Source organism: Ambystoma mexicanum, chromosome 10 (assembly GCF_040938575.1).
Source record: "Ambystoma mexicanum isolate Mex_15411 chromosome 10, UKY_AmexF1_1, whole genome shotgun sequence".
Lineage (NCBI taxonomy): Eukaryota > Metazoa > Chordata > Amphibia > Caudata > Ambystomatidae > Ambystoma > Ambystoma mexicanum.
This window is the reverse complement of record NC_090932.1, coordinates 677080873-677101754: the sequence shown is the minus strand read 5'-3', so window position 1 is coordinate 677101754 and position 20882 is coordinate 677080873. Positions and strand designations below refer to the sequence as shown.

Here is a 20882-nt window from a genome sequence, read left to right as displayed (position 1 = left end):
GTGGATTTGTACCCATGACTGCCAGGGATGCTGTGCTCCCATTTAAGCCAGACGCTCACAGAAGAAATGAATACAAATTACTGTGAACATGCTGGTTTATTAAATCTTGTGGTAAAAATGCTGGCAGCGGTAGTCACGTTTTTATTTTTTTTATTTTACAAGGCAGACCCCTTTTTATCCTCACCTCTCCCCTCCCCAGCCAACTATATCCCTTCCGATCACCCCTTTGTCTGTGGGGATGAAAAGGAATGCCGTTGCCATATTCACCACCAGCATTCTTTTGCTGGCTTAAAGACCCAGAACAAAAGATACGAACACTAACTACTCCCCTGGCTGGGAGCATCTTTTTTTAGACATCTCAGTAACTAGAAAATGTGCTCCTTACTAGCCCTGGTCTAAGGTACATTCAACCAAAACATTACCTATTAACTGGGCTGTCATCAGCTGAGCTGCCTACGGCTGTTTATGGGGCTATGTTGCTAATCATGCCTCCGGCCCCTCGCTGAATCCACTGTTCCAGGGAATATTAGCTGCTGAATTCATCATTAAGCTATGTTGAGAACTCATGAGAAAAAAATGATCATAGAAGCTACTAGCCTAAAATGTCAATCTAAAAAGGGAGACTGATATGAAGTTCACTAGCTTAGAATTAAGCAACAACACCCCATCCGTGGGACAGGATAATAATAAATAATAATAATTTGGCATTTATATAGCGCTACGAACCCTCAGGTATCTGAGGGCTGCTTATTATTACCCACGGTGTGTGGTGCTCATTTATCGAGCTCGGAAGGATGAAACGCTGAGTTTGGCGCTGCCGGGATTCGAACCTGCGTTCGCAGGCTCTGCACTGATGTCAAAGCGAGCGCTCTACTCGCTGTGCCACTTGACCGGCTATCCAGTGGTAATGGCACTTGGCCCAAGTACAGTGCAAGGGCTTAACAATGGCCACTGGAACCGTTACCACCTGATCCGGCAGGCTGGATCAGGTGTTATTACTATTAGCACCCCGGGTTTCCAATCCAGAAATGCAGGGTGCTGACAGCAATGTATTGTATGGATGAACAGGATGCAACATTTATCCAAAATACTTATCTAAGATGGCTGCTGTGGAGCTGGAAGGCACGGCTCCACACAGAGTCCCCCTTCCATTTCATTGGCGGCTGGGGAGGCTGGAGTGGTGGTGGAGGTTGGTCTGTCACCAAAGGAATAAGGTGAGTGGGCAAGGGGTGATAGGGAGGGAAGGAAATGGTGACCGGAGGAGAGGGTGAGAGAGCAGGTTGGCTCCCTTGCCCCACGTGCTAATATAGCAATAACACCGGATCTGGCTCGCCAGATCAGCTGTTATTGCTATTAGCATCACAGGTTTTCAATTCTGAAACCCGGTGTGCTGAGCGCAATGTATTTTGTATGAATGAACAGGACGCGCTTGCAGCGGTTCATTCATTAATACAAAATACTTACCTAAGATGGCTGCCATGGAGGTGGAAGCCGGGGCTCCATATGGAGCCCCTCTTCCATCACCATGGTGGCCTGGGAAGCTAGAGTGGTGGTGGTGCAACACTGCTGCCAAAGTAATCAGGTAAGTGAGGTAGGAGGATGGGAGACAACGAAACAGTGACCTTAGGGGAGGGTTGGGGGAAGATGGCAGGGAAGGGAAGCAGCCTTCAGGATGCTCGGAACACGGGCTTGATTTGTGGGATGTAGATCACGATCCAAGCAACCTGATTGGTTAGCAACCCCGCTCCTGGTGCTATTAGAAGTTAGCGTGACAGCGCACAGTCACTATTCTATGGACAAGATTCTGCAGACAATACGAGGTCATTAAAATATAGTGTGGCGGGGCAAAGTCACCCTTCCATAAACAAGATTCCACAGACAATCCTACCATGGGCTGGAGTGCACAGAAGCTAAAGGGGCCAGGGTAATGATGGGCCTTTAGGGTGTTGGGGGCATGGAGAGATCTAGGGGCTGCATTTAATGCACCCAACGATGAGTATGAAAAGAAAAAAGGAAAACAGAAACAGGGGCCACAGGGCTGTCTCCCATGTAATAGAGATAGGGAAAGAAGGGACAACAGAAAAAGGCAGTGCAACTGTTTCCCTGCAATACCAAGAATAATGGTAGATACCCTTGCAGGCGAGGCACCTGTTGGCGCAGCACAGTACAGTGTCTGGTGAAGCAAGGTTGGTGGACACCGACCTGGAGGCAGTAGGGGAGAGGACAACAGCAGTGCGATTGCAAAGTGCGAGCCCAGGAGCTGATGAACCTCATGGAGAATAGCCCTGGTAAGAAGACCCTGAACCCGGCCTGACAGGCTATCCAATGATTGTTTCCAAATACAGAAAATGGAGATATCGAAGATGATTTATGTCATTTTCACTGTGCACTCATTGGCAAATGAGTCATACGAGTGCATCTTTTCATTGCCCAGGATGTATAGGGTTCCATAGGACAGTTGGCGTTTATAATGCACTCACCTCGTCTGATGAGAGGACACTGCTTGCAGACCACGGTGATCTTGGCGCTCATGTTTTTGCCCGCTTGCTGGATGGCCAAGGTGCCTTCTTTGTACACATTGATGATGGAAACTGTGGCATACAGGCTGCCTCCTCTGGTGACCGTTGTGATGACCGTGCCAGTGATAACTAAGGAAGAAATACAAGAGAGCACAGGAAACATGAACAATTGCGGCACCGCATTTAACCGAACGTTCAATCTTCCTACCATCCTGCTGGAATGAGGTCACCATTTGACTTCATGTCATTGAGGACACCATGGCAGAGTACTGGGCTTTCATTTCTTCATCCAATGCCCCCTGAGAGCTGTAGTCTTGGGCTTATTCAATTGAATAAAATAGACTAAAAAAACGGGAAAACCAGGACTTAAATAGGCTATCCCCAGTGATCGGATGTCATTTCTTAACCGTATGGGTTACCATTTCGTGAAAGAAAACAATGCAAGTTAAGATGGGCTAATTTTCTAGAAGCCCCCATGCATTCAGGAATAATTGCTCACATTAAATCAAGTTTAAATGAGAAGATCCCCAAAGTTAACATATCAATCCCAGGACCTTCTAGCACCCTCTTTAACTGCTTCGGGATAGCTCTGGGGCAACGCGTTTGTCTTAGAAGAAAGACAACGCAGCGCAACACAGGTTTGAAGCCCGATCCAGCGCTCAGAAACCACTATCTGATATTAAGCGCGTTATAAACGAACAATTAAAACATTTGAATAAATCTGCTTAGAATTCCTATCTAGAATTCCCATCCATCGTTTTTCACCTCTTCTTTGCAGTTCAGCCAGGACCCTTCCTTTTGAGCGGAGGATCAATTTGGATATGGTTGTTCCCCTTCTATAATAGCACAGGTGAAATCAAATGTGAAGGGCTGGACTGTTACCCAGAGTAATCCCTGCTGGATAAGGAGTTTATGCATTTCCATGCACAGCGTTAAGCTTTTTTAAGCTTGGCTCCCTAGGTGGGTCGAAGTTCGGGATACCGAGCTCGCTTTGCCTAAGCACTCAAGCTGCAGCGCACTGATGGGGCACATTATAGCCGAAACATGTCTGTAATTGCTTGTGTTCCCCAAGAGATGCTTCTTTTGGGGACCGCAGTGAAGGCTGCCTTGCATATAGTTTGCCCCTAACCTGATGTCAAGGTCATGATAAAAAAGGATCTAAATTAATGCTCCACAGAGGCTTTCCCTGAGGTTAAGAAGCTCAGGCTCAAGTATTTCCATCCAGAAATTTCTTTCTGGTTGTGTACAAGCAGAAACATTGGTGTTTTATAGGCAGATAATGCAAGCAGTTAAAGAGGGTACTAGAAGGTCCTGGGAATGGTATTTTAACTTTGGGGATTTTCTCATTTAAGCTTGATTTAATGTGAGCAATTATTTCTAAGCAGGGGGAGTGTAGAATAGAAGCACAGCGGTTCATATGGTCAAATAAAATAGATTTGTATACGTAGAAGGGATGGGAGGAAGTATACTGGTGGAATGTAAAGACTGAAAAGAAAAAATGTTAGCTGGGAATATTTTCATAAAAGCCGAGTTATGGATCAAATACTTCAGTACTATTCATAGTGGCCAATGTCTGCTGGTGGACTACAGAAGTATACAGGCAATGTAATGCCTAGCATCCAATTTGAGTAAAACAGTCGATTCTGTTATTCTATGTATTTTTAGTTTATTTATTGGTTATTTATAACGCGCACTGTACAGCAAACATTGTGTTTTTAGGTGAATCGAAACAAGGGGCGGGGGTTAGGGGTGAGGAAGAAAGGTATAAAACAAAATTCTAAAACGTTCTTAAAAGGTCTTGAAACATTCGGAACATGCAAGTGCTATAGTATGAGAGCAGAGGGGGAGGGGTACAACGTTCATTCATCGGCCATTTATTTTTCACAGTATTTTTTCCCAAAAATGTTTTGCTGAAAAAAGAAACCATCTAAAAATATGGGGTGGGGGGTGTCTAGGGAATACATAATAGTGGAGGAGGGATTGTGGGGACCCCCCCCTCCCCAAATACATTTTTGGCAAAAAAAAGCAGCAAACAAAAAACTGGGGATGAATGAACATAGAACCGGGGGAGAATGTGAGGAACGTGGAGGGGGAAGAGGGGAGGAAGCAAACAGGAGACAGACAAAATGCTCTGACTAGGTTGTGAGATGATCTAGAATGTGCAAGTGCTGAGACATGAAAAAGGGAGGGAGAGGGGAGGAAAGGAGTGCAGGATGGGAGGGTGAGAGGTAAGAAATGCAAAACAATTAAAAGTGCAGGAAAAGTAGGTAAATTGCAGTAAAGGGGAACCAGATATGCAATTATGCCAGGCAGGTAAGAGACTACAGACTGGAAGAGCCTCAGCCCATAGAATGAGGGGCTACATCAGGTATGCAGACATCAGTTACAAAAGCAGGTAAGAATGGCTACAGAACTTGCAAAGCCTTCCCTCGTGGCATGAGGGGATACATCAGGCATGCCAGCAGGAAGACATCACAAGTATTCAAGTCCATCAATGGTTGCGGGTGATCAAATCGAAACATTGAAATGTTTGAAAGTCAATCAGTGCTTGCAGATATGTGAAGTGCAAAACACAGCAAGGCTCCAAAGTCAAATCAGTATTTGCAGGTATGTCAGGTGCAAAACACAGCAGGGGTCCAGAGTCAAAACATTATTAGCAGGTAAGTCTGGTGCTGCAAAACACAGTAGGGATCCAGAGAGAATCAGTGGTTGGAGGTAAGTGAAATAGAAAACAGAGCAAGGATACAGGAGTCCAGAGTGCAGATAGGAGAAACAGAACAGGGCAAATGGCAGATGAAGAACAATGGTGAGGTAGGAAGAACACAGCAAGGTAAAGGGACGAGAGCCGAAAATAGGAGGGAGGAGTGTAGGGTGGTAGCAAGAAGAGGTCAAGGCTGCGTGGAGGAGGGATTGAGAGTGAAAGAACAGCAAGAGGCTAAGTGGAAGGGAGCTAAAAGGTAGAAGCATTGAGGCTAAGAGGTTGTAGGCAACAACAGAGTAGGGTCAATTCTAATAGGGGCAGAAAAGGGGAAAAGCGCAAGAAGGAGGTTAAAGAAAAAAGTAGAAGTTGTGACGAGAAGAGTGGAGGTAGGGGAAACCGGCGGGTACCACAGAAGGGCAAGTGGAACGAAGAGGGGGCAGGACTGGCTGAGGGCCAGTCTAGAGGTGCAGGGAGCATAGGACCGTAGTCCAGGGACAAGCAGAAAGAGAGAGAGGAGAAGGGGAGAAGAGAGGAGGGAAGAGGAGTGAAAAGTAGGTTCGGGGGCAGCAAGACAGCAGAGAGAGGCAAAGGGCAGAAGAGGGGAAAATGCATGAGGGAGTGCCGGACCCCAACCCAGGGAGACTAACAACTGGAAAAACACTAGTGAGAGAGGTGAAAGGGAGTAAAGAGGGATTAGGGGGTGGGAAGACAACAGAGAGAGGCAATGGGCGGAAGAGGGGAAAAATGTGTGAGGGGGTGCAGGGAATAAAAAGAGAGGGGCCTCATTACCTTATGGCACGCACAGACAGTAAGCAGACGGAACAGCAAGCAGGAGAGGAAATAATGCGGGGAGATACTGATGCACTGGAAGTCCAAGAGGCGAGGTGGCACCACGACACCGGTAGCACCTGGACAGTCCAGACTGGCATTGGGATTTAAAGGGGGGTGCCAGCCAATCCTGCCAGCTTGCAGTGAATGGTGGAATTTCAGTCAGCCATCCTCCAATCAGCATCCTGGAAATGCTTCCATAGATGCAGCTGCTGATGAAGAACGCTGCGGGCCTCATCTACCTGAGGGACTCGATGGAAAGGGTCCGGCGTAGGCAGCCATCTTAGAAAGAGCAAGTGCTCCATAGTTGCAAGTCGAAAACCCATATTTTCTGCATCGCCTCGCTCTCCCACACATTCTGCTTCAGAAGGGGGCCCAGGTGTTGAAGGAACTAGCTAGTAAAACTAACCACGTGAACTGGAAATGCACAGTAAAATGGAGCCATATGGGATTAACCCTAGAGTGCTGAATGGGTTCTCATGAGACACTCACGATGTTGGGGGGTTGCAGAAGGGAAGGTGTACCTCCACCTCTCAAAAGTGGAATCTGGAAAGTCACGTTAAAGGCCAGCCCTGAAAGTCTGCCATTGGTGTTGGAGAACTGAATTTTTATTAGTTATAAAAAATATTCATTCAAAAATTAAGCTGAAGTCCTGCAGGAGAGCTGATGCCCAGAGGGGAATTGAAAAGTGGGGTGAGATTTAAGGAAACATAACCAACTCAATGGAATGTGGCCAATAAGAATCAACAGAGTAAAGCTGATTGGGGAGCTGTCAAGGTCCAGGATCAGGTGGAGACACACTGTGGTGTTCTTTCAACCCTGTGCGTTCCAAAGCAGTGCAGGGAGCCAATGACAATGCAATGTTGGGAGGGCAGCAAGAGGTTCACCCGGAAGAGAAAAGCATGCTTGCTCAGCACTAGACGAAGCTTCACCTGCCATACTGTGTCTTCTCCTGGATGTCAAGTCTCCACATGCTCAAGATAGGTACATAACACCAGGTGAGTAGTATGTATTTCTCTTTACCTTCTATATATAACAGCAGTAAAAAAGTGAACATTTTAACACAATACATATTTCTTGGGCTCACTACCAGTTGATGTATTTATTAGAACTGTTTGTATTATGCAATTACTCCCTCGATTGTGTAGCCTGCGGTCTCATTTGCAAATGTGGCGAACATTTGTGTCAGTCAATGGGCCTTGTTCTTCTTTTCTTCTATAATATATTATATATCCCTTTTTTGCACTCATCATAAGGCCCAAATAAGGGTATTTGTTATCGTAATCCAAGCTACCCAGGCTTGCGGAAAATATGGGTCCATTAACTTTTGTAGCCGTTATCACCATGACCTTGGTTTTTCCATATTTATGGTCAGATCATTTTCTGCTGCACACTTAACCAGTTCCTCGAACATCCCCCTTGCTCCACAGTAAGTCTGGTTGAGGATATGAGGATAACCAAGTAGTCAGCGTGAAGTATACATGGGATAGGGACACTTCGAATTCTGGGGCAGAATCCCATAGTGGCTAGGAGCTTTCAGGGGAGATCGGCAAGGTTGAACCCCCCCCTCCCGGCAAGCGCAATTCTAGCTGACAAATGACCTGCGTTGTCCAATCTCACTTTTCCGCCTGTGTTGTGGTGTAAGCCCTTTAATCTCAATAGCAACCACTCTGGGCATTCCAGAGCTTTGCTCCATTTGCACCATATAAAGCCGCCCGGAAATCTACAAAGATTACATATAATGGGGTCCCGCCCAGTGTTGCCGCCCAGGAATCTAGGATCCTAAGATTATGGGTGGGGGAACTTCCCGGATGAAAACCTGTCTGCACAAATTTAAGTAAACAGGATTTATCAACCCAAGTCTGTAAGGTCCTCAGGACGAGACTGGAGAACATTTTGCCTGTCACATCTAATAGTGGCAGTAGCCTAGAATTTTCTGGTTTCATTCAATCTCCTTTTTTGTAGATCAAAAGCATGATTGATTGCTGCCATGAATCCGGGATCATCTGTGATTGGCATACCTTATCAAATAAGATTTCCAAGCTCTTAGCCCACCCCCTAGGGTCATGTTTCAGTACTATACCTGCTAGTCCATTTGTGCCAGGGGCTCTGGAGTTCTTAAGGTTAAAAATGGTGTCCTCAATATCACTCTATGTATAGTTCAGTGGCCACCCCCCGGGCAATGTTGTAGGCCCAGCTCCTGAAAGGGATCATCCTCTTTGGTGTACAGGTATTTCACCCACACATGTTGCCTAGTTGGTTTTATAGTGTGCTTTTTACTGTCACTCTTGGCCCGCGCTAGGGATGTTCATATATTTCTAGTGTTCTTACTTTTAAGGACATGTACCATATTTTGCCATTTCTTGTTATTAATCGATAATCTCCAGCGTTTTAACCATTGTTTATATTCTCCCTTAATCACCTTTGGTATACTGCTGCTGACCATATGTCTCTCAGCCTCCTTCTCATTTCCCTTTTCGCATCTCAAATGGAGGGATCAAAGTAATTTGCATGTTTGTCCATAACTGTTAAATGACCCAAAGGAAGAGTACCTGCTTTGTGCACTAATCGTCTCAGCCAACATTCCATTTTGTTTGCGTTCAAGCTGTACAGTAGTCTATAGTCACAAGTGCTGAGTTCGGCAATAGCCTGGTTTGCCCCACTACATGTCTGCTCGTCCAACAAATATGATTCCTTGAGTAATTTGACTGCAGACCTGCAACACTGTGATATGGGTCCAATGGCCTAGACCTGAAAATATGCTTACTACCAGTATAGCCTGATTGCTAAATTCAGTTGGGAACGCTTTCAGGTCTACTATCTCTTCGAGGCATGTATTGTTACCAAAGAAATAGTCCAGGCTAGCACAACAGTTTTTCTGTCCCCAGGTGTATTGCCCCAGACTATACCCCCTTGTTCGACAATTCAATAATGTAATGTCCAAGACTTGAAAAACAAAAAGATGTTGGGCTATTTGGGTGGTGAGGTACTTCATAGCCTATCTCCTTGCACCTGGGTCTTGGTTTAAGTGCTGCTAATTGAATCAAATGTTCCAGACAATTGTGCCAACCAATTGTATTAGTCTGTATAACGAAGGACCTTATAGCTTGAGACACCAATGAAATATAGTGTAACTGATTTGTCTTAAAATGACACATATGAAGAGGTAGGCATAAGTTGTCCACCTGATATTGGACAGCCAATAACAATCCTAGCTCCTATATGATTGTATATCTAGATGTCTCCCTTAACCAATCCCGACCCTTGATAGGTTTTTCACTATTGCCACGTAGTATGACGTCACTCTCACGCATAATGAAGTATATACATTTTTTGTGGAAATCATTGAGACACTGAGCGTACGTCCATTGATGTTCGTTGTAACCTCCCTGTTTCAGATAATTGTTAATAAAACAGTAACTTGCCATCTTATTGAGTTTGTCCGGTTATTTAGACTTAGAATTATTCTGGTCTAATCCTGTTCAGTAACAAATGCATGTTCCAAGGGCCATGAGCTCATGTGGTACCAGTGCTGATGGTTTCAGATCTAAACAAGTTTGACTTTAGAGTTTCAGACGATCAGGCATCCTTCGCCATTAGCTTGAAGATCGTGGAGTTTCCTGTGGATAGCGGCTGATAAAAATAAACTTGCAAGAAGAACTGAGATGGTGGGCAGGTACCTCTTTGAAGAAATCCCTGCTCAGTTTCCACTGGCGCTCTGTGGATGCAAGGCGAAGTGGTCAGATTGGAGGAGGAGTCAATACTGAAGTCCTCAAGTTGATTAAATGAATGTAAGTAGAGTAATGGAAATGGCAGTATAAAGGGGCAGGATTGTGATAACAGGAATATTGTGTAGATAAAGGAACGCCTAGGTAATCCTATTACAAGGGAGATAGAAGAAGACTTCTCAAATTCCAGTCAGAATATTAAGACAGAGAATGCACACAGCCAGGACTGTGTATGGTGACGTTTTAAACTCCGTATGGGGTGATATAATTGGAGGCGAGGAAAGAATACCTCTTACTATAAATGATTATAGGGAAAAGGGAAGGTGATCACAAAAGTTATGAAAGTGTATTGTGTTATTATTTTGAGTGTCATTCGATGTATGAAGTTTTGAGAAGTGACAAGCTGTGACGGTTGGAAGTGACGTTGTGTTGAGCTGAGTGTAGCCAATCAAAAGACAGATAAGGGCAGTCAGAAGACAGGTGGGTTGTTGAAACAAAAGAGGATTGATCAGCAACTTATTGTGCTTGCTTATATTTATTGTTTTGAGATTAAAAGTGTTGAGCAATACACTTTAAGATAGGTAGAGAGTTATTAATGACCTGGTAAGTATCAACATTTAATTGAGACTTGTCATTATGGAGGACACGCCTCTAATGCACCTTTGTAAAACATTACCGTGACATACGTCCATGCTTAAACAGTACAGTGCAGAATGGGTAAAGGGCACATCTGGTAAAATGTTCATGCCATGGCTGCAAGGCTTCCCTCTGTTCCCCTTCCCTTGCCTCGTCGTGCCTTGAAACACTTGTGTATAGGCGTGTTATAAATGCCATATCATATCATATCATAAGGGGGATCATTGTCAAAGCCGGTATTACAACACATGACCACATATATGCACGCTGTGTACACAGGAAAGAAATTAGAAAAAAGACTGCCAGTTTTAAAACTTTAGAAAATGTACCAAGTTGAGAAAGAAGACCCAATACAGGAGGAGTGGATGTTTAATCAGCATAAAGGGGCGGGCATTGAGCCCTCAGCTCCTTTTACTCTGTCCTAGATTAAGAGCGTAGATGCAGAAGAGACAGGATTTTACCCTTTAAAGGAATTAAAAGCAGCAGCGGGGTATACTAACCCAACGTATGAACCCCCGCTCATAGTAGTCATGATAGTCCAGAAGAGAGCAAAATTAAGTAAGATGCCTGTAAGTTCAAATGAGATAAAGAAGAAAGAGTTGAGAGATCAAATATATCAACAGATATAGACAGAGATATTAAGAGGTGGAAAGAAGAAAATGATAGGGCTGATGAGATAACGGGAACAGGTGCATAGAGAAGAACAAAATAAGATATAAAGCTGGTGGAGGAACAAAGGAAATATGACAGTGGGAATAGAGATATAGAAGAAAGGGATACGAAAGGAAGAGAGAAGAAGAAGCACAAAGAGTGAAGGAAAAAAGATTACAGAGAAGGAGAAGACAAGAAGAACAACAAAGGCTAGAAGTAAGAAGGGAAGAACGAAGGCAAGAAGAAGAGAGGGCAAGGAAAGACATGAGAGAGGGAATGAAAGTAGAAAAAAGAATAGAACAGAATAGAAGGCAGTGGGTCTTGATGCAAGTCTTGTTTCTTGAGGAACAAGTAAGACCAAGCGATGAAACAAACGGAAAATGGGACATGATAAGTGAAGTTCTCCCAATGAGAGAAAAAAGTCAATAAATACCTAAAGTAGCACAAGAAGAGGAAAGATATGATGCTGAAGCATTGGAGAGAGGATCGATAGATAATTCAGCAAATAAGGCAGAATAGTGAGTATGGGACTCAAGGGAGCGGCTAACGACCCCCGATACCAAAACCATGGGATGATGAGAGGATAACATGTTCAGTGATGAACGCAGAGCACTTTCTTTAAGCGGATTAAACTTAGACCGAGAAGAGGAGGATGACAGTCACACCAGTTGGGGTAGAGCAATGTCAGATGAGGAAAGGGAGTCAGGTCATGGGATAGAAGGGGAGGGTACATGCATCCCCTTGGAAAGTCCAAATTTGGATAAGGAGGTAAGGTGGTCGGATCTGGAACACCCTAAGGAAAGAACACCAGATCCTATACCATATCCCAAACTTCCCCGAAGACGATTGTCTAGTGAGAGAGGACAATCTCCACCTTATGTGAGTAGGTTAAGGTTGTTACCAGCAGGAAGATGAATAGGAATGATTCCCCCTGCATTAGGTAAACAAATAATCAGGTCCGATTATGGGATGGGGTTCTCATAGTTCCCCTTGCTAGAGAAGGGGGAGCAAGACCGCAATATATACCATGGCCCCTGATGGATAAGGATAACTTAAAATGTAAGTTACCTAGTTTGACTTCGGGGGCTGGGATATTGATATACAAACTAGAGAAAATGACAGGGGGAAATACGCTGGCCATAGGAGACATGAAAGGTCTGTTGGCAGTTATTCTTGGAGAGAGAGCTGGTGATATTTTGAGATGAGCTAGATATGCGAGTGTGACAGCACAAAACGCAGCACATGATGGAGCGCCATTTAATAATTGCAGGGCAGATTTTTGTAGGGCACTCAGGGTACAGTATCCTGATATGATGGATATGGGAGCAATTATGACACGTAAAATGAAAGAAGATGAAGACCCTATTGCTTATATTCAGGATATTCAAGAGAGATGGCAGCTTGAAATGCATGAACCATGGGGGAAAACAGTGGTGCTATTCTATCATATTTTGTGTCAAGGGTTGCAAGAACAGGTACAGAGACAAATGAAAAAATAAATCGGAATGGAAGCAAAGCCATGGGCTGAGATAGTTAACTATTGTGCATCATTGTTGGTTATCACAATAGAAAAATAGAAAGAAAGATGAAAACAGGAAGAGTGAGGTAGCTAAGTTAGTTCAGAAAAAATGTCAACATTTGCTATAGAAGGGGCAGCAGTGACAAGTGGATAAGGAGTAGAGATGCATAAAATTATGGGTACATTACAGGTGAATAGTACACACCCAGTGGATCAATGTGGGTATGGGTTTTGGCCACGAGGTAGAGGTGATGGATTTAGAGGAAGAGGATGTGGATTTCAGGACACCCAAGGTGGATTTCAAAATGCCCATAGTGGAAGTCAGAATACTCAGGGAGGATATAATGCTGGGTTGGCTAGAAGGCCACCCCCAGTGTGTTGGAATTGCGGGTTGACGGGGCATATGATGCGTGCATGTAGACACCAAAGAAACGTGCAACAAAATGGACAACCTTTAAGAGGGGGGACAGCTTATCCACCGCCATACAGTACACAAACACGAGAGGGCTTTGCCCAGGGTCACATCTTATTAGACACTGGTACCACAAGCACAGCAGGTGCAGCAGCAGGGGTCAGTGCAAATGTACCCACTGCAAGGACAATCGCAAAATGTACCTATGCAAACACAACAGAAAGCGAACACAGGGCAAATATTAAGGCCTAGGATAGAGGTTGTCACTGTGGTGGGAGGGAACTCTTTCACAGGGACAGGGATGAATTTGAATGCTCAATAGGGCAGCTCACAGGTGGATGTGCTCAGTACTATCACCAATACCAGACCCCCAAGTGGAACCAAGGGTCGATGTAACGATAGGAGGCAAATCCTTTTCTTTTCTTGTAAACACTGGGGTGACAGGCTCTTGTATAAGGGAGGGAAAATTCCCAATGTCAGGTATTGCCATGAATGCTCAAGGGTTCTCTGCAGCTACGAATGTAGTCCCTTTTACTGATAAATTACCTCTTTCTATAGGGGAATGTGACATGTCTGTCCCTTTGTTATATTCGGTACAAATACCAGTTAACATTTTGGGTAGAGATTTGATGACAAAACTTAACATGATGATTTCATTTACTGATCAAGGAATCGTGTGGAGCACACGATTCCTTGATCAGTAAATGAAATCACTCCAGAAATACACTATTTAAATGTAGGAGAGTGTATACTGGCAATTACAGGGCAAGTGGCTCTACGAAGAGTCCCACTAGATCCCGAAGTCTTCATGTATGGAGTGAGTATTTTATTAACATGGCTACCAGGATTAGTAGGGCAAATTGTGAGGATACCTGATGAGTTCTAATTTAGACCACACATACCTATGGAATTGGAAGCAGCTATAGTACGAAGGGAAATAGCAATGCTTGAAGGAGTAGATGACAAAGGAGGCGCATGGAAGACAGGGATAGCTCTTGAGGAGGGATACAGATTGACTGACATAGATGAAGATATGTTAAGATATGAACGTATAGATGATGAGGTAGAGTTTTTTATAAGCATTACATATTTAATAAAAATGGAGAAAAGAGAAATCCTGCAGTGAATGGCACTTTTGCGGCAACGACCTGCGTTCTTTCAGAAAGACTTAGAAAAGGTAACAAGTGTCCTTTGGACTAGGGACCCATATGATGTAGGCCTATTGAAGGGAATAGGAGAGGTTCAAATAAAAATCAAGCCAGGAGCTATTTTACCCCGAGCAAAGCTGATGAAGGCATATTTAAAACTAGTTCAGCATTGATGAATCAGGGAATCCTAGTGCCATTGGAATCCCTGTGCAATACTGCGGTGTTTCCGATTAAAAATCGAAAAGGAGGATCGTGGAGATTTATCCAGGACTTGCGCCATCTTAATCAGATCGTAGAAGCAGAGTTTCCATTCGTTCCAAATCCTGCGACAAAATATTGTGTAATAATGACTCACAAGACCTTACTTCCTTTACGTTCAGACAAAAGAGACTAAAACATATTTGTTTACCTCAAGGGTGTTGTGAGTCCCCATCAATTTTTAACAGGGTCCTACAGATGGATTTAGGCAACATTGAACTAAGAGTGTGGTAATTCAGTACGTAGATGACATATTAATCTGCATTGAAACAGAGGATGAATGTAGACAAGACTCTGTCCAGTTTATGACTATATCAGCAGACAAGGGATACAAGGTACATAAGGAGAAATTACAGTATTTCCAGGAAGAGTTGTTGTACATAAGCCAGTTAATTTTACATGAAGGAAAGAAAGTGACACCTGAAATAGCTGAGGTTATCATGAAAATGCCAAAGCCAATGCAATTTCTGGGTTTATGCAATTATGCAGGGCCTGGGTGTTTGACTCTTGCTCATATATAAAACCGGTTTTGCTAGCCCTTAAGAAAGCACAAGTTGGTAAGGAAAAGATAGAATGGACTGAAGAAATGGAGGAAGGATTTGAGGAATTAAAAAGAGCAATCTGTAGGGCTCCAGTTTTAGGAATTTCCAATTATAGTAAAGAATTATATTTGTTTTCACACACCAATGGGTCAGTAATGACAGCAGTACTCACACAAAGAACAACCCGAGGGTTTAAACCTCTGGCGTACTACAGTGGGATTTTAGACCCAGTGATGAGAGGACATTTTCGATGCAAACAATCTTTGGCTGCTGCCGCATTTGCAATTGACAAATCCACAAGTATTACCATGGGCTGTGCTATGACGCTTTATGTGGAGCACGCCTTATTTGCCATTTTAGAGAAATCCAAAGTTACATTGACATCACAAAGAGCTTCAGCTTATGAAGTAATGATCTCTAACCATGCTACTAAAATAGTGAACCCAGCCACGTTTGTAGCTAATCCAGTAGAAGAAGGTGATCACGTGCATGACTGCTCAAATTATGTTGAATTTTATGATGATATACCTTGGGTGAAAGAAAATGCTCTAGCAGGAGGGGAGATTCCCTTTATTGATGGTTCTCTGAAAATTGACCAAACTAGTGGGGAGAGGCATTCAGGATCTGCAGTTGTCAGACACAGATTAAATGGTGAATTTGAGGTACTGGTGAGTGCAAGACTACCGTCCCAATTTTCAGCACAGGCAGCAGAATTAGTAGCGCTTATTGTTGCACTCAAGAAACACAAAGGTCAGGAAGTGACGGTTTACAGTGACTCTGCCTATGTGACATCAACCATGCACGCAGGGCTGTCATGCTGAAGAAGGAGGGGTTATCTCCATGCAGACGGCACTCCAGTGCAACATGCTTCTTTATTGGACAGGCTCATTAAGGCACTACAACTCCCAATAGCCACAGCAGTTGTAAAATGTGCAGCACATACTAAATGAACAGACTTTATCGCTTGCGGAAACAAAGCCGCAGATTTGTGAAAATGTTAAAGAAGTATTGAGTAGGAGTATGCTAGTGCAAGAAGGATTTCATAAATATGCTGTCAGTTATGCAACTAAAAGACTCAGGTTAGAGTCCCACAAGAGGAGCAGGAGTCATGGAAAAGTAGGGGGTGTTCTTTACCCCCCACAGAAGCATTATGGAGACAAGATATCACTGGAAAGCCAGTGATGCCAGAGGCATCATTGAAAGTCACACTCGAGCAGTTACATTACACTGCGCATATAACACAAGAAAGTCTTGCTGCCACCATTGCAGAAGACTGGTTTGTTCCCAATCTATTGGAACACGTTGCACAGTTAATGGTGAATTGCATCATGTGTCAGAAGTCTACAGCAGGGCATACACTGAGAACAATCAGATGAGTAATACCCAGTCTAAATGGCCTGTTTCAGCATTTGCATCTCGATTATGTCGATATGCTATCGACATGTAATGGATACAGGTATCTATTGGTGGTGTGGCCCTTTTCTCGATGGATCAAAACTGGCCCTTGTGCACACCCTGATTTCACTTGTGCAGCAAAGTTTTTAGTGCGTAAATTATTTCCAAGATGGGATGTGTGTGTGAAGTATTGAGGTCAGACAATGGGCTACATTTTGTCAATGAGCTGTTTGAACAAATGGGACTTTTATTGAGTATAAAACATACATTTTCTTCTGCTTATCATCCTCAAGCAAACAGAATATATGTGAGAGACTCAACGGCCTCCTAAAAGAGAGGATAGCTAAGATCAGATTAACTTTGAAAAGGGATGGCTATACTGCCTACCCCTAGGCCTGTATGCCCTTCGAAATCAGCCAGGTTCAGACTATCATCTTACACCCCATGAGTTTGTAACAGGGCTTCGTATGAGGACACCTCTTACGCCCCCATCTACAGTCAGGAGTGATGAGTGATGAGTGATGGAAGTGCATGGACTTTCAGAGAATTCCAAAGGCTAAAACGTACTTTCTAGAGATTCTTTGAAGAAGTAAAAATTGCATCAATACAATGCCTAAACGTTGGTTCCGGATTAGAAATTGGAAGAGAATTCAATCTCCAGATTCATTTTTGGGAAACTATTTAAAAAATAACATATGTTACCAACCGATGGCGATACACATCAGATTATAGTTGCAATTTTTGTGTTTATACTTCAATCATACCCAACTTTCGTTAGGAGAGATGTTAATAGGCACACCTTTCTTCATGACCGAAAAAATGGTCCAGAAGATTTCTGATTGTGATAATTGAGCAGATTGTGCAACTACGAATGTAAATTCAGCAGGTGTATTAAAATGATTCAGGAAGAAGATAATGTGGTTATAGATAGAGCATGAGTTAAACATGTATTGGTATGACACACAAAATGTTTTTCTAGATTTCTATGCCTAATATACATATGCCTGTGTATTTTCTTTTTGTTTCTATACCTTACATTTCAAAGTATTTATTATCCTAATGGTCCAACTGGAAAAACAACACCTGTGATTTTTCCTAGTATGAGTACAAATGATGATAATCTCTTTGACCTCTTTGGCCACGTCAAACAGCATAAGAGGAATGCAGAAGAAGATAACCAGGGGATAAATACCTATCTTGATAATTCAGCTGACCTGTGTAATAATATGTGGTACCAACACATGAGAAAGGTGGGGGAGAGCACATCTGATGAGAGCTGCTGCGTCTGCTCTCTCATATCCTATGCCATGAGTACAGTAAGAACCTTAATTTCAAAAGAGATGTCAGCGCAAGCTGCAAAGTGCCTCAGTCATCTAGCAGCATGTACTACTAGAGGACAGTTTCAAGGGAACCTGGGCAACTTTGTGATGGAGATCAAGACAGACATTTCCATACCAGGATTATTACATCAAGACAACACAAATGGAAAAGGAGCCTGGATGGACAGATAAGATGCTTGTGTAACCTTCTGCAGGACAAGACAAAGTGATTGTTGAAGAAATGAAGAGGATGAATTGGTCTGACATGACAGAAAGGGCTGGAATGTCTGGATGCTGGGAGTGTTCACAGCTGCTAATCTATGGACGAGTGAGTAAGACCAAAGGATGGGAAGATGGAATCATGTCCTGTGCAGTTTATCTGCTGAGGAAGGAAGCAGTGCACGAGGTACAGAAGGTGAATGATGAATGTCTAAAGTCATGGGCCAAGCGCTCTAAACTCCTGACATGGGTGGAAGATGAATCAGGCCCAGTGGCTGTAGTCCTATTGGTTAATGCGACACTGTGTTTTCGGAGCAAGGGAAAAAATTTGAGTTGGACAGAATAAAGGTGCAAAAACATAATTGACATTCTAGGAATGAGGAGAGGGACCGCTGTCCTAATTGATTGATATTGGACCTGTGGATCTAGAGCATATACGAAACTGCCCAGAAATTAGGTTGGAGTGTGTTCTTTGGTATACGTCCATGTTCCAGCATTGGTGATTCCTCAGAGTGATCTGAAAACTTAAGAATTTTCCAAAAGTGGATGAGCACCTGAGAAAAAGAAGGTCACTTGAACTCCAGCAGAGGAAGCGAGAGAATTATTTCTCACAAAAATCACTAAAGACTTATGAAGACATTCCTGATGAGCAGAAATTGTTCAGCAAGACTGCATTGATGCTGACATCCATGTTCATGCCTGGAATTCAAACAGCGGTGAATGCCAAATGGATACAGATCACTACTTGGGAGCTGATACAAACAATCAATGCCACTATAAAAGTATTTAATGCCATAAAAGAAGAGCTGAGGGCCATAAGATTGATGACCCTCCAGAATAAGTATGTCCTCGACATGATTAAAGCAATTGATGGAGGTATTTGCGCCAACATCAGGCCATCATGTTATACATTCGTACCATTTCACGCTGGCGAGAATGGGACTTTGACGGATGCTATATCAATGTTTACAGAACTACACATGAAAACGGAGGAGGAGACAGAGGCCATTGAAGATGACAGTTGGTTTTAACTCCTGTTTTCATGTGTTCCTTATTGGATGGCAAATTAATTTAACTTCCTTGGGGCAATATTGGTGATAATAATGTTTGCATTCTGTATCATAAGGATAATAATCGGACAATGCCAGAAAACGGCAAAGAAAGCAGTGGGAATGAAGATCATGATTGACACAAAGGATGAACCAAAAGATTATGTGCTGTCAGATAGTGCCATTAGAGATCATATTAAAGCAAGTATTGTGGCACCTGAAGGAACAAAATTCTGGTATCCAAAGGATCCTAAGAATTATGTGGGACGTTGGGTCTTCTGTACCCCAAGTGGAGAATGTAATTACATGACCTGGAGTGTGAATGAACACACAAAGAATGCGGGTACCCTGACGGGGCGATGAAGATATGGTTACCCATGAAACCCTGCTTCAAGAGAAGATACAAAGAAGCAGGAAAACCTGAGGAGGCGATCGAGGACTCGACCAGAGAGGGGAATGTAGAGGAGCATATGTATACAGACGCAGGAGATCCCTCTCCTCTACCTCCTTTGTATTTGAGACATGATACCGTGCCTTGCCTGACACCAGCTATCCTACCAATACCGCAGGGAGTATTTGGAAGAAAATATCCATTGAGACAAACGTATTGAATGTACCCACAACGTAATGACGGTCTGCAGGAAGAGATCCCTGAAGAAATATGAGAATGAACGAAGAAGACAGACTGATGACGTCACAAGAAAGTGTGCACGACGTCCCGAGATACTGAATGAAGATGATGAAAGGATCCTAGAGGACAAAAGACAAAGTAAAGAATCACATGAACATTAAGGTATAAAGGAAGACGATTACACGATAAAAAGATCTGCAGAAATCAGAAGCATGAAGAATGTACAGACGCTGAAATGCAAGATAGATCAAAGCCTTTTATAGGCTAGCTATAATTAGTGAATAGAATTCAGGTGAATTGTATTAGTCTGTGTAACGAAGAATCTTATAGCTTGAGACACCAATGAAATACGGTGTAGCTGATTTGTCTTAAAATGACACGTATGAAGAGGTAGGCATAAGTTGTCCACCTGATATTAGACAGCCAATAACAACCCTAGCTCCTATATGATAGGATATCTAGATGTCTCCCTTTACCAATCCCAACCTGTGATAGGTTTTTCACTATTGCCATATAGAATGACATCACTTTGATGCATAATGAAGTATATAAATTGTATTTTTTGTGGAAATCATTGAGAGACTAAGCGTACGCCCGTTGATGTTCGTTCTAAACTCCCTGTTTTAGATAAGTGTTAATAAAACAGTAACTTGCCATCTGCTAGAGTTTGTCCAGTTATTTGGTGTAATCCCATCCAGTAACAGATGCACGTTGCAAGGGCCATAGGCTCAAGCTGTTCAGAAATGGGCTATTGATTGTAGGCTATCGTTTGTCGATTTTAAGTAAAGTCCCCAATGTAGATTTGGCCAATAAACCTGCTATGTGTCAATGATCTTTCATATTGACCTCGTGCTCCCATTCCGTTAAAGTTTGTGTTCATATGAATGGATTTTAACCATTCTTCTCTTTGCTCTGGCCTCAGCATTTGTTCGACTGGCCATCAGCTTTCTCCTGCGCAAACTGCATCGTTGTCCGTCACATTTGCAGGGACCTTTAGTTGTTCAATTACCCAGCTATTTTCGTTCAGGTTTCTTATTTTTCTCAGATTAGGAAAACTGATGTCTTTGCCTAGGTCATTTTTTGAGGAAGTCGCCTCCTTGGTAGGGGATGCTGTAGTCCTCAAATATGTCCATTTGAACTGTGGGGATATCTGCAGGCCAGACGGAACGGCTGGGATCCGAAAGTGGCCATAATAGTGATTTTAGCTCTGTTGATGAGGAAGGAGGTAATCCAGCACAGGGACACTACTTTTATTCTAACGTCTCCCATTATCTTCAAAAAAAGCTCATGGCTAACAGTATTAACGCTGCCGAGATGTACAGAAGCA

General features: G+C 43.2%; 1 protein-coding gene across 2 annotated transcripts in view; it reads right to left on the bottom strand.

The window, feature by feature from the left end:
* PCOLCE2 (procollagen C-endopeptidase enhancer 2) overlaps positions 1-20882 on the bottom strand; it is a 636371-nt gene that overhangs the window by 9380 nt on the left and 606109 nt on the right. For both annotated transcript variants that reach the window (XM_069618265.1, XM_069618264.1), the window contains exon 8: positions 2481-2648. In XM_069618265.1, coding sequence (XP_069474366.1) covers positions 2481-2648 — 168 coding nt within the window. The remainder of the gene's footprint in view (positions 1-2480; positions 2649-20882) is intronic.